General features: G+C 51.1%; 1 protein-coding gene across 15 annotated transcripts in view; it reads right to left on the reverse strand.

The window, feature by feature from the left end:
• Positions 1 to 12556, reverse strand: part of MORC2 (MORC family CW-type zinc finger 2) — a 42641-nt gene that overhangs the window by 11597 nt on the left and 18488 nt on the right. For 13 of the 15 annotated variants that reach the window (XM_059875898.1, XM_059875899.1, XM_059875893.1 and 10 more), the window contains 8 exons: positions 10009 to 10077; positions 9430 to 9520; positions 5895 to 6003; positions 2328 to 2487; positions 2104 to 2215; positions 1576 to 1701; positions 1063 to 1142; positions 339 to 421 (listed from right to left, as the gene is read on the reverse strand). In XM_059875898.1, coding sequence (XP_059731881.1) covers positions 339 to 421; positions 1063 to 1142; positions 1576 to 1701; positions 2104 to 2215; positions 2328 to 2487; positions 5895 to 6003; positions 9430 to 9520; positions 10009 to 10048 — 801 coding nt within the window. In that variant the 5' untranslated portion in view covers positions 10049 to 10077. 15 annotated transcript variants of the gene reach the window in all.

The following is a 12556-nucleotide window of genomic DNA, read 5'->3' on the forward strand; positions in this document are numbered from 1 at the left end:
TACTAGGGACAAGTTCAAAACCTGTGCTTCATGTTATCAGAGTTGCTGACATTAAGGAAACAACCCCAACCAAAGCCACAGTCTACAGAGGTGCATATGGCAGAGGAGGGGCAGAGAACTGCTTCGACCATTACTACTGCGTGTGACCTGGGCAATCGACCCTCTTCCATTTCCTTCTATGAACTGAGGATACTATAACAGTGTCCTCCTCGTGTGGCAAGGTGCCATGAGTGTGCAATAGTGACTACAGAAACATCAACATATCCCATTTCACAGCTTTAGCGCAAGGGTTCGTGATTGGCAGGACATGGAGCCAGGTCAGCAACGCTGAGTCTCACCCTGGAGTCCCGCGTGAGGTCTCCGCCCAGGCGCACTTCCAACGTCCGAGCTTTGCTCTCTGCCTCCCGTGCCTTCTCTTCAGCTGAAATCCAGAAGAAGAAACCATGATAAGGATGCAAAAGGTCAAAACTCTTGGTCAATTCCCCCTTAGTGTGCAGTCCCCATGGGATGCGATGTTTGACACTGTCCGGGAACACGGGAGCGCCGGAGCACAGACTTGCTTGGAAAGTCAAGGAGGCTGCGAGGAAAATAGACACATTTTCCCAACTCTACAAATAAATCAGACAAATAAAAAACTGCCCAAGGCAGCAAAAACTAAACGGTCAGTAGGAGCTGCAAGTTTCCAACATCCTCAGCAAATCACTCTCTGCAAGCGGCCAAGAAGCTCTGCCAGCATGAGAGACCTTGAAATTTTTGCCCTGGAGTCAAGAAAACCAATTTCATGAGTATCTGCGCCAGAGGCCAGCGTGGGATTCTTCGCTTTGGGCAGATGAGCTAAGGAGTTAGTGCTGCTTTAGGTAAGTGCCTATAAATGGGTGAAGGAGTAGCCTGGGGAGAAAAACTGCTGAGGCGACTGGAACATGGAGGGAGGGTACAAGAGGAACCGGAGCAGAGGTTCAGGACAGCCCACCCTGGGTGCTGGATGGAGCTTTTGCCTGGATCCTGCTTTTGCCACAAGTCCCCAGACAATCCTGCCAACCCTCCTGCCCAAGGGTTCATTACCAATCCTCGCCACGTGCTCAGCTTTCTTCACCTCCTGCTCCGCACGGGTCTTGAACCGGCTTGATGTGTACTTGTACATCCTGGGGGAGAGGTAGGTAACCTCAGGGCCCAAGTAAGAGGGACCCAGGGCAGCAAAGGTCCTCGCCGGCCACCCCGTGAGTCGAAGCTGGGTTTCTTTTAGCAAAAAGACTCAATTCCCTACTCCACTTGCCCTCTGCCTCCTGTTCCATCTCTGAAAAGCAGCCTCCCTGCACTCACTGACATAGCCCCCTGTGCCAGCTGAGCACCCTCCACCTCAGAAGGCACATTCAGCGAGCCCCCTGAGCCAGCTCCACCCCTCCCTCAGTACCCAACAAGTTTCTCCGCAGTCAATCGCAAGCAGTTTAAAGGCCCAAATGCAGTCAACACTGTCAGCCACTCATCCACCACGACTCCAACAATGCCCCAAAGACATTTGGTCAGGCCCCATCCTAGGCCTGAGGAAACAGCAGGCCCAGGTGGGCAGGCCCCTACCTGGGCTTGTACAGGCAGCAGGAGAGCCGCTTGGTCTGCACCTTGTGCCCATGGATGAAGATCCGCATCCGGGGATCAATGTAGAGCACGGCAGCGTAGGCACGGAAGGAGCGGCGCTCTGGCTTCCTGGAGGTGCGGGAACAGAGCGTCTGTCTCTGCCCCACTCCCAGGCCACTCCAGGGCTGGCTGCACAGCCTCTCCTCAGGCTCTCCACCTTTCCACTTCCCACCTCGGCTTCTCTTGCTGTCGAGGGGTGCTTTCCCTGGGTGGGCACATGCCCACCACATCCCCACTATAGACTCGGCAATTCTGCGCCCCTCTAGGCCTCTGTCTCTTCCTCAGTTAAGGAGTTGGGGCAAGGATCTGGATTAGCTGAGGACCTGCTGTCATCCTATTCATCCCTTCTGCCTCATGGCAGGAAGACATGCATTCTTAGATTTGCCAGCTCTAAAGCTGGGGAGTTCAGGGCACATGCTCACCCCTCCCCTCAGGCCACCTCCCTTTGCCTCCCTCCCCAGCCACACTCACGTGCCCTCCAGCGAAGTCTCTGCCATCTGGATATCCCGTGGATTTGAGACTATGTCCAGCTCTGGCTCTCCGTTATCCATGAGTTTGAGGTTGAAGATGATTACCAGCGTTCCTAGGAAACAGAAATCCTCCTATGGTTCTGCCAGGCAACCCCAGCCAACCCCACACCACTCAGGGCTCTGGCACGGTCCGATGCTAGAGCTGCAGGTGCAAAGCTTCCTTACCGCTGTCCCCAAGAATCTTCATGAACTGAGTCATCACCTCCTCTTCATTGCGGAAGGGAGAGTATTTGTAGATGAGTTCTGTCTCAATGGCAAACTTCTCCACGTTGTCTGTGACAGGTTCCCGGGTCCGAGCATTCCAAGTGGGCAACGGGACTATCACCTTTGGAGTAAGCACAACAGATGCTTTGAAGGAAGCCCCAGAACAGCCTTCCCCCCAAATACGCATCCATCTTGTCCTTCCCCACAGTGGCTCCACACTGGCCCAGAGTCTCCAGCCAGGTGGCAGAGGCTCTAGCTTTGGCCCCTTCCCAAGGCTCAGCCTCAGGTGCTAGGTCCTCTGGGTACATATGCTGGTTGATGGCCAGGCGGTCTCTGCATGAGCAGGTCCCTGCTTGGGATGTCCTTGGTCACCCCCCCATTTTGGTAATAATTCGACTTTTTCCCCTAAGCAAAATATATTTCCAACTATCTAGTGAAACTCCAATACTTTGGCCACTTGATGCGAAGAACTGACTCATTTGAAAAGACCCCAATGCTGGGAAAGATTGAAGGCAGGAAGAGAAGGGGATGATAGAGGATGAGATGGCTGAATGGCATCACCGACTCAATGGACATGGTTTGAGTAAACTCCAGGAGTTGGTGATGGACAGGGAGGCCTGGCGTGTGGCAGTCCATGGGGCCGCAGAGAGTCGGACACAGTTGAGCAACTGAACTGAAGTGAATCTGAAGGTACACACAGACATAACTTACAACTCAGCAATTCTACCCCAGTTATCTACCCTAGGAGAAATTCCTGCATGTACTTACCGACACATGTGTAAGAAAAACAGCAATAACTACGGAACAGATAAGCTAAACTACAGCGTATTCATAGCACGGAATTCTGGGCAGTGATGAAAATGAACCACCTACAGCTACTGCGTCAGCAGAGACGGAGCTCACAGTGACGTGAAAGCGGCAGCGTACAGAATCAACAACAAAGCCGAGGGGGGAGCTCCGCAAGGAGGGGCGTGGGTCCCCTTGTTGATGTATGACAGAAAACCACAAAACGCTGTAAAGCAGTTATCCTGCTGTTAAGTTAAAAACAACCCTACAGTACGGGTCCATTTATATAAAATTCATAACTAGGAAACTAAACTACTGTTCACAAATGCATACACAGGGGACAGAACTATAAAACAAGGAAACGATCATCCCCAAAGCAGCTTCTTCGGAGGTGAAGTGAGGATATGGTGGGTGAGGGGCACAGAGGGACCCCCAGCCTCAGTCTATGATGGTGGCTATGTGAGTACCTGCTTTATGATCTACAGTGTTAACTGCTGCTCTATAGCAAAGCGATTCAGTTACATACACCCAGTTTTAATATGCCCTGTCATATGTATGAGATTTAATCTTACATCTAAGTAATCTTCTAAAAAATCCTACTCTTGTCAATTATACCTCAGTAAAGCTAGGGGGAAAAAGTCCTACTCATTCTTCAAAAACCCTACAGCAAATGCCACTTCTCCAGAGGCATCAACTGAACCTCCCGCAGCTCCCAGGGAGCCCTGTGGCCTGGGATTCCCTCTCCCGAGGGAACAAGCTCTGCACCCCAGCAGGGTCGAAACTGATGCCCACCCTGTGCAGAAGGGGACTCTGTGACTTAACAAGCTCTGTGGTGATAAACTGTTAAGAGTTCTGAGGCACTTCACTGGTTTCTAAGAACCAACCCTGGGGCTGGTTTGGACACATTCCTACCCAGCTGAAAATGATCTTATTTTAAAATCTTGGCTGAGTTCACACTAGAGCAGGATCCAAAACAGTGACCTTCTAGCACCAAGTAAGGAAAAAATTTCAACCTAGCTTTTTGGCCAGGGGTATTGAGCTCCATTTGTGTTCTATGATCTGTGCCTCTCGCCACGCCTCTCATCCTTCTCAGCATCCCAGGTGACAATCGCATCGCTTTAACCTGTGGGCACTTCACCGCTTTTGGCATCGCCTGCCGTGGGAACACAGCTCCTTTTCTTTCGGTGTCGCCACTCTCTTGGCTTCCCCTGCACACTAGGACCTCAGCCGTCCACAAACCCTCCTCCTTCCCCTTCCCCTGTCCAACTGACTGACCACCAAATTTGAGGCCCCACGAGATGACGACCACTCATATTTATCCAACTTCCTGCTGGAGTCCCGCCAGGCTACAAACAGCCACGGCCTCTAAACACCAGTGCCCTGATCTTTCCAGTCCAGCCACCAAATAGCCAAACTGATTTTTCCAAAGAGAATCTGACACTGTCACACCCCTGCTTAGATTCCCTTTAGTGGCTGCTTTTAATAAAGTCTCACACACTTCCCAAGGCCTGGGGGTCAAGTCCAACTTGCCCTCCCTGTTCTCCAGAGGCTTCTACCATCTGCCAAGCCCCCACCCACTCTCAGGACCTGGACCACTTCTACTGACATGCACCCCTCCTCCTGCCACCCTCAGTCATTCACGAAAAGACCCGAAGAGCCCAGCAGGGGCTGCACCCTCCGGCCCCTCCTTCCCAAGAATGCTCTCCTGCTGCGGCACCTGACTCACTGAAAAGGCAAATGCTCTCTGGCTCACCAAGAAAACGCACACGAGCTCATCTACTGCGATGCAACCTCACATCTAAACAAGGCCAGGGCCCGTCTAAGCACAGCCAGCCAACACAGATGAAAGCCACTGAAACTCTGACCAAATCCGCCCGCTTACACGACAGACATGTTCTCTGCCGACCCGCTCAGCCTCCTTTCTCAACCTCTTGCCTCCATTTCTCACAGCAAAGGAGGTAGTCCAGCCTGAGGCTGGGCAGGCCAAGGCCTTCCATGATCCTCCAGTGAGCGGGCATGGACCTCACCAGACCAGCTCTGCAGATATCTGAGCCACCAGGCCCAGAATCAGCTGGGTAACTTATGTTTTTAATTACCAAAAGGTTTCAAAATCAGAATATTCTAGAGTCATTAGGCCTTTCTTCTAGTGTAACAATAATCAGCTGGGGCCGAGTGACAGTTGCCACTTACCGAAGAACTTACACTGATTTCCCATGTGTTTACCTGCTTCACTACCCACCCAGGCCCCTGCGGGTAATCAGACTGCCTTTCTGATACCGACGGTGAACAGAAAATGCACTCAGGGCACATGGCACTGAATCACCATCACACCGGAAAGACAGCGCTCTTCCTATTATTATCACCAGCTGTGGTCTCCACCCGTAGTGGGGGAGGCCCCATACACTCCCCCTGATAAAACAGCTCTCTGGAGGGACACCCCTAGCCCCGCCCCACACCCCAGGACCAAACTCAAGCTGCAGATCTAGGAGAGATACAAATGCACTTCTTGGCTCCTGCCATGTGCAGCCCCATTCTTAGAACAACTGTTCTCTGAAGCTGTGAAATGATACCTGCCTTAACCCCTTAACTAATTCATACAACCAATTGGCTAATCCCCTAACCGGGGATGTGGCTGCAATTCTGAAACCCCAACAAGCCCAGCATACAAGTGACCTGCGAGAAGAGTCTGGACAGAACCGGGAGACGTGGGATGGTGACTGGGAACGTGAGGAGGGGACCCACCTCATCAATGCCTTCCTCCTCATGAAAGGTGCGTGACAGGAAGAGGCAGGTCATGGTGTCTTCCTTCTTGGTGAAGAGGATAAAATCCTTCCCGATGCGCATCGAGCCCCTGAAAGGGAAGCAGACAAGGATTACTCTCCCAGGGAATCAAAAGCTCGACTGAAAAAAGGGCAAATCCCTGCTCTGGGTGTGATGAAACTGCCTTTGGAGGATTCTCCTGAAGGCGTCCCTGGGGCCCAGGACCCCCCGCTGAACGCCACAGCCCTTGAACCCCTTCCTCCCCTGTGACACTCCTCCTCCTGCCCTTCACGGGCCCAGCTCTCCTTACCACCTTCTCCACAAGGCCCCACCACACTAGGCTCTCTCCTGTCTCACCACCGAGCACCAGCCCCAGCCTGTCGCTTCCGTGCTCTGGGCACCTCCCAGCCACACAGGCTTCACTCCAGTAACACCTTCAACACGTCGACTTCCACGCTGAGCATATCCAGCTCTCACCCTGTCCTTGCTCCGCTGACACTAACCCACCCCATCCACTCGTTGAAGAACAGCACTGTCAGGAGAAGGGAACAGCCCACAATACCTGTGCTCACAAGTCCTCCAAAAACCAGGGTGACCTTGAGGCTCAGCCAAATACAGGGCTAACCAGGCAAAGCATCACTGCTGAAGAGTTTCAAGGCGTTCTACCACTGGCTCACGGCCTATAACCACAGCCATCCTGGGTCTTGAATTGTATTGTTATGTCTACTCATTAAGCCACTGGTTCCTGCTGTAGGACCCGAGTGATTTCTGAGAAATATGCCTCGAGGCTGACTTCCAGAAGGCAGAAGTCTGAATGGAATCAACTGCCCCTTCCTCAACTTGGCCGAGTTAATCCTTCTGAGGAGCAGACAAGGACACACCTTTCCCAACAATATGAAACAGGGTAAAAGCGTGAAACCCTGGCGGAGGGGTGCCCACCGAACAATGGCCACGCGGTTCCCGTCTCCTGAGCAGCTTCTGTTACCTCATTAGTCCTCTAAGACCCCAGGGCGGTGATGGTGGTGCGAAACCTTACTACTCTCTTCTGTGTACAAACACAAGCCGGGCCGGCATGCCAAGCACACGAGTGAATGCCATGACCCACTTCCCCAAACATTCGGGAAAACTCCAGGACACTATCCAGAGACACCCTGGGGGCTGCCAAGTTATGTCTCTCGTTCTCCGTTTTTCGAGGCACTGGCAATGCTCCCTCCCCCACACAATCCCATGGTCCTCCTCCTGAAGCCTGCTGCTGCTGAGGCTGCGTCACTTCAGTCGTGTCCGACTCTGTGCGACCCCATAGACGGCCTCCTACCAGGCTCCCCCGTCCCTGGGCTCCCCCATCCCTGGGATTCTCCAGGCAAGAACCCTGGAGCAGGTTACCATTTCCTTCTCCAATGCAGGAAAGTGAAAAGTGAAAGTGAAGTCACTCAGTCGAGTCCGACTCTTAGCGACCTCATGGACTGCAGCCTACCAGGCTCCTCCATCCATGGGATTTTCCAGGCAAGAGTGCTGGAGTGGGGTGCCATCGCCTTCTCCTCCCTGAAGCCTACCAGAAGCAAAATGCGGCGAGCCAGCTTGCCTTCTGTCAAAGCCTGCTCATGCCCTAATTTGGCAAAACCTCCCTTTTGTGCCTCTTCCCTCTGTCTTTGATCCTGACCTTGGAGGGGAAATAAATAGCAACCACTCAAAAATGCCACTTCTCTGCTGACTTCTCTGCTTCTTAGCCCTCTTCTCACCACAAATCACTTCCTCCTGAAACTCTTAATTTCTAAATTCATCTCAAAATGAATTCAGTCTGAACACTAGATGGCCCCATCTCAATGGCTCCTCCCCAAAAGGCGTTCTACTAAAATACGCTGATGACAACACTCCCAACTTCTGTGTGTTTTCCTTCCTGGTCTTCTAAGCACTTTCAGACTCACATTTCATCTGCTCCCGAAACTTGCTCAGTAAGGAAGAATGTCAGGGATTAGAAACACATATTTTACAGCAGGAAGCAGACATTCAGAGAGGTGAAAGGGCTTGTCTGCAGCCATAGAGCTGATGAAACCACATGGGAGGAGGCTGCCTACCATCCCGGAGGGAAGTCCAGGCTTCTTACATCTGACACATCAGTGGCTGGAGACTTAGATGACCACACCAGAATCACCTAGGGAACACGTCAGGGGCAAAAGAAAGGTTCCCAGACCCTACCCCAGGTCCACCAGAGCAGGCCAAAAATTTAGCATGGAAAGATTAAAGAAGGAGAGAGAAAATCAGAAGTGAGAAACCAGGCTAGGGCACTCACGGCCCTGAGCGAGAGCACGTAGTTCTTAACCCACTCACATGCGTTACACCCCACGTTACAAAGGAGGAAGCCGAGCCTCAGAGGGTAAGTGACTGATATCACATCCGAACCCTGGTTCATCTGACTGAAGTGAGGCAGACAGCAGCTCCGGCCTTGCCATCAGAAAGACGTGGTGCACACCTCAGCCCCTGGGCATTTTCACACCTCTGGGCAAGTCACTCCACCCAGATAAACCTTGCTTCTTGCATCTGAAGCTGAGAATCATGGTACCTACACCTCACAGGGCTTGGGTGAGGATTAAACTATATCACCCAGGTGACGTTTTTCAGCACAGTGTCCAGCACGTGCTAAGTGCCTGACACTGAGAGACGAGTGGGAAGTCCAGGCATTAGGTCTGTGCAGTCGTGGGAGGCATCGTCTCTCTCCCGCACAAGCCCCAGCCTGCTGCACAGACGCACAGCCTATGCTGCTGCCCGGCCAAACACACCCTCAAAGAACACAACACGTTTCCACAGCAAGACCAGAAACATGACTCAGAACTCCATCTGTACAAACTCTAATCCCAATAAATCTTATTCCATCCAAAGGTATGTACAGCTGGAAGTGAGCATTTCAGAAATAGAAACCCTTCTCTTGGGGCTTTGCTCAAAACCAGAACAACACATTCCACACACCAAACAAGTGGGAACCAAGGGACTGAGAAAGTAGTCCCAAGGGATATGAAGACATAAGGTAAGTCCCTGCTACAGGGCCTGGCAGGACATGTGAGCAGCAACCAGGCCCTCCATGTGGGGGAGGCTTTGGGTCTCTCACCCTGGATCCCCAGTGCCTGGCACAAAGCATGCCAGCTGCTCTGGGAACAATGCTGCACCGGGAGACCCTCACCACCTCAGATGCATCCCCAGCACACAAAACGACCACGAGCATCCTCAATCACAGGTACAAATGAGAATTTCCAACCAGAGGGGAGGCACCCTTCCAGAACACAGTGCTCAGAGAAGCCTACAGATTCTCCTCCTCAATGGTTCTGGAAATTCACACTCTTTCATCTGTGGCGTAAACCAGACTGAAAGTTGGTTTAGTTCACGTTTCTGGCCATCAGTTGCTAAGTCCCTAGCCACCACCCCTTCCTGACTGTCCTCCTGTTCCAGGATTAAGGTGATGAAGTGACAGGGAGAGCAACGCTTGATTTTGTTGAGTCCTGTGACGGGCTTCTGGTATACTTACGACTTTAACCCATTCCCGTACTGCCCGATCTGGGTGGACTCAGGCGTTCGCTTGGCCGACTTCCCGAACTGGATCACGCTGGCAGCATCACCTGAAGAGGCAGGCGAGAGAGAAAGGGCAAAGTGTGCTTTTCTTTCCCAGGCTCTCAAAAATAAATCCAAGCGGGGCTGTCTGTCTACTGAAAACCTCTGCCAGGAAATTCACAACTGGGAGGCAAATGGAGGAAACCTCCGATTGGCCTGTCAGCACCACCATCACGAGGTCCTAGTTCCATTACCAGAACGCACTAACTAGGCTGGGGCAGGCCACCACAGTTCCAGCTCCAGGATGTTATGCAAGCCAATGTCAACAGACAGGTAGCCTGACGGACTTAAGGCTGCCATTCAGATCCTATCTCCCACATTAGGACAAGACCTGGCAAATCTGGGAGTGGAATTAAGCCTGAGATGTTGCAAGAAACTGCCCTCACCCTTCTAGTCACAAGAGTGAGGCAACAGAAAAACAAATTAACACAATAAGCATTTTATAAAAATGCTTAGTTACATCCTCCCCAAAAGAAGCAATCAGCCCATCACTTACTTGGATCCATTCCCGCTCCATCATCCAAAAAACAAAGCATAAATCCTCCTCGAAGGTCCTCTCGCCTTTCTGTAAAAGGAGGAGCTGCCATTACTAGGCGGTTACCCACCAGAGGGCAGTGACTTGGGTGTGATTGGAAGGCGGATCCCTGTGGAGCTGGGCCCAAAAAGGTCTTCTCCTTCTAGCAATGCCAGCAGGGGAGAGGGAAACGGGAAAGTTTACTTTTCTTTCCCAGGCTCTCAAAACTCAAAGGTCTGAGCCTCATTCAACCCAAGACCCCCCACCCCAGGAGCGAGACCGAACGGAGCGCAGTGAGAGCCGCCTGGTTTCCCCCTGCACCTGCTCGAAGGGCCTGGGAGGAGGGGCAGTCACTGGACAGTAAAATACGGTGCAGCTGTGGCCAGGCATCCTGGCTGATGGGAAGGAACCCCACGGAGTAAGGCCACCATTCCAAGGGAAAAAAGAACCCCCCTGCAGCGGCCGCTGCTGCAGCAACAAGTGGTCACTCAGAGTAGTCTGGGTCCAAGTACACCACGAACGCCACAGAAGAGCCTCCCAAATAGGGAAAGGGCTGCTAAACGAGAGTTTCCAAGGTGCCCTTCGACTCCAGTCACGAGGTTGACATGGGCAAAGGAGGAACAGCACAGGTCTTGGAATCAGGAGACCATGTACACTAAAAGGAGGAAGGCCAGTTTACAGTGCTACAGAGATAAGTCCAAACTGGCTTTGGAGTCTAGTTCCTAACTGAGGACATTTCTATCTCCACCAAGCTACAGTTTGCCAACTTTATACAACTACCTAAGCAAGGGAATCTCAGTCTAAAATGCTCTGTCCTCCCCTCCGGCTGAAGATTCAAGTAAATTATAATTGCCTCTTAAATGGGTTAATGTAATTTAAAATGCTATTTCAAAAGTTCAATAAGCCACAGAAATTTTCAAGTATCACTTGCTGTTCAGGAAGCTGAACTTTCAGTTCACTTCAGTCGCTCAGTCGTGTCCAACTCTTTGTGACCCCATGGACTGCAGCACGCCAGGCTTCCCTGTCCATCACCGACTCCCGGAGCTTACTCAAACTCATGCCTATCAAGTCGGTGATGCCATCCAACCATCTCATCCTCTGTCGTCCCCTTCTCCTCCCACCTTCACCCTTTCCCAGCATCAGGGTCTTTTCAAATGAGTCAGTTCTTCATTTCAGGTGGCCAAAGTATTGGAGCTTCAGCTTCAGGATCAGTCCTTCCAATGAATATTTAGGACTGATTTCTTTAGGATTGACTGGTTTGATCTCCTTGCAGCCCAAGGGAGTCTCAAGAGTCTTCTCCAACACTGCAATTCAAAAGCATCAGTTCTTTGGCACTTAGCTTTCTTTATAGTCCAGCTTTCACATCCATACATGACTACTGGAAAAACCATAGCTCTGACTAGACTAGCTTTGACTTTGATGGCAAAGTAATGTCTCTGCTTTTTAATATGCTATCTAGGTTGGTCATAGCTTTTCTTCCAAGGAGCAAGCGTCTTTTAATTTCATGGCTGAACTTTACTGAAACATTAACAAATGCTTCTTGATAGTTCAAGCATAAGGACCTTCCTGGAAGCCCGACTTGTAGATAAGAAAATTTCTCCTTGTGGCAGAGCCTTTTATCAGTCTGGAGAATCCAAATGAGATCTAGTAAGCAGAACCAAGTGCAGAAAAGGGACAGAAATCTTCAGTTTTCTTCTGGAGGAAGCAAAGTGTCAGATGGAGACTCAACTGGGTCAGGGACAGAGCATGGTACAGGAAGTGTTCTAAATGTAGCCAAGAGCCATTTGCTTAATGATTTAGCCTAAGATGCACATGAAGACTCTGCTTTGGGAGCTAGAAAGTGGTTCAAGCTAAGTGCATCTGAAAAATCTCCAAGGATTACTGGTATTTCTTGAACACTACCTAGGAAGTTGCTTCCAGGCCCTTGCGTTTGGTAGAATAGGACTCACAGGCTGTTTTAACACACAGTCATCTCTTAACGCTGGCTCTGAGATCCCTTTCTTGCTCAAGGACTTCATTTTAAATCTTTTTCATACCGTTTAAGAGACACACCTATGGAGGGTCCTCCTGGCCATATAAATGACACACAGCCTGAAAGCGTCTAGCAGTGTTCAGGTCCATGGTCATGTGCAGCCAAGACAGACTAGCTGACATGGCAGTAACTCCTTCAACTTCGTAAACAAAACAAAACAAAACCAGGCAGTATGGCATCTTCACAATGCTTCACCATCACACATTTATTTGATGTGCCCGGCCCTGTAATGAAGATAATAGCCAAGAACAATGCCACTATGACCACTGCCTTCAGGGAGCTTCCAGTCCAGTGGACACTATCCCCTGCAAGCATATGGTTAAGGAGGGTTTAAGCAGAAGACAGAGAAGAGCGTCAGCTCGAGCAAAAGCAGTGTGCGTTTAAGAATCACCTGAAGAGCTTGTTACAACAGATTCTGGGCTCCACCCTGGAGGATCTGAGGTCTCCATCTGCATTTCTAAACTGTTCCCAGGTGATGCCAATACTGTCCACTACTGG

The sequence above is a fragment of the Bos taurus genome, chromosome 17, assembly GCF_002263795.3.
Source record: "Bos taurus isolate L1 Dominette 01449 registration number 42190680 breed Hereford chromosome 17, ARS-UCD2.0, whole genome shotgun sequence".
Lineage (NCBI taxonomy): Eukaryota > Metazoa > Chordata > Mammalia > Artiodactyla > Bovidae > Bos > Bos taurus.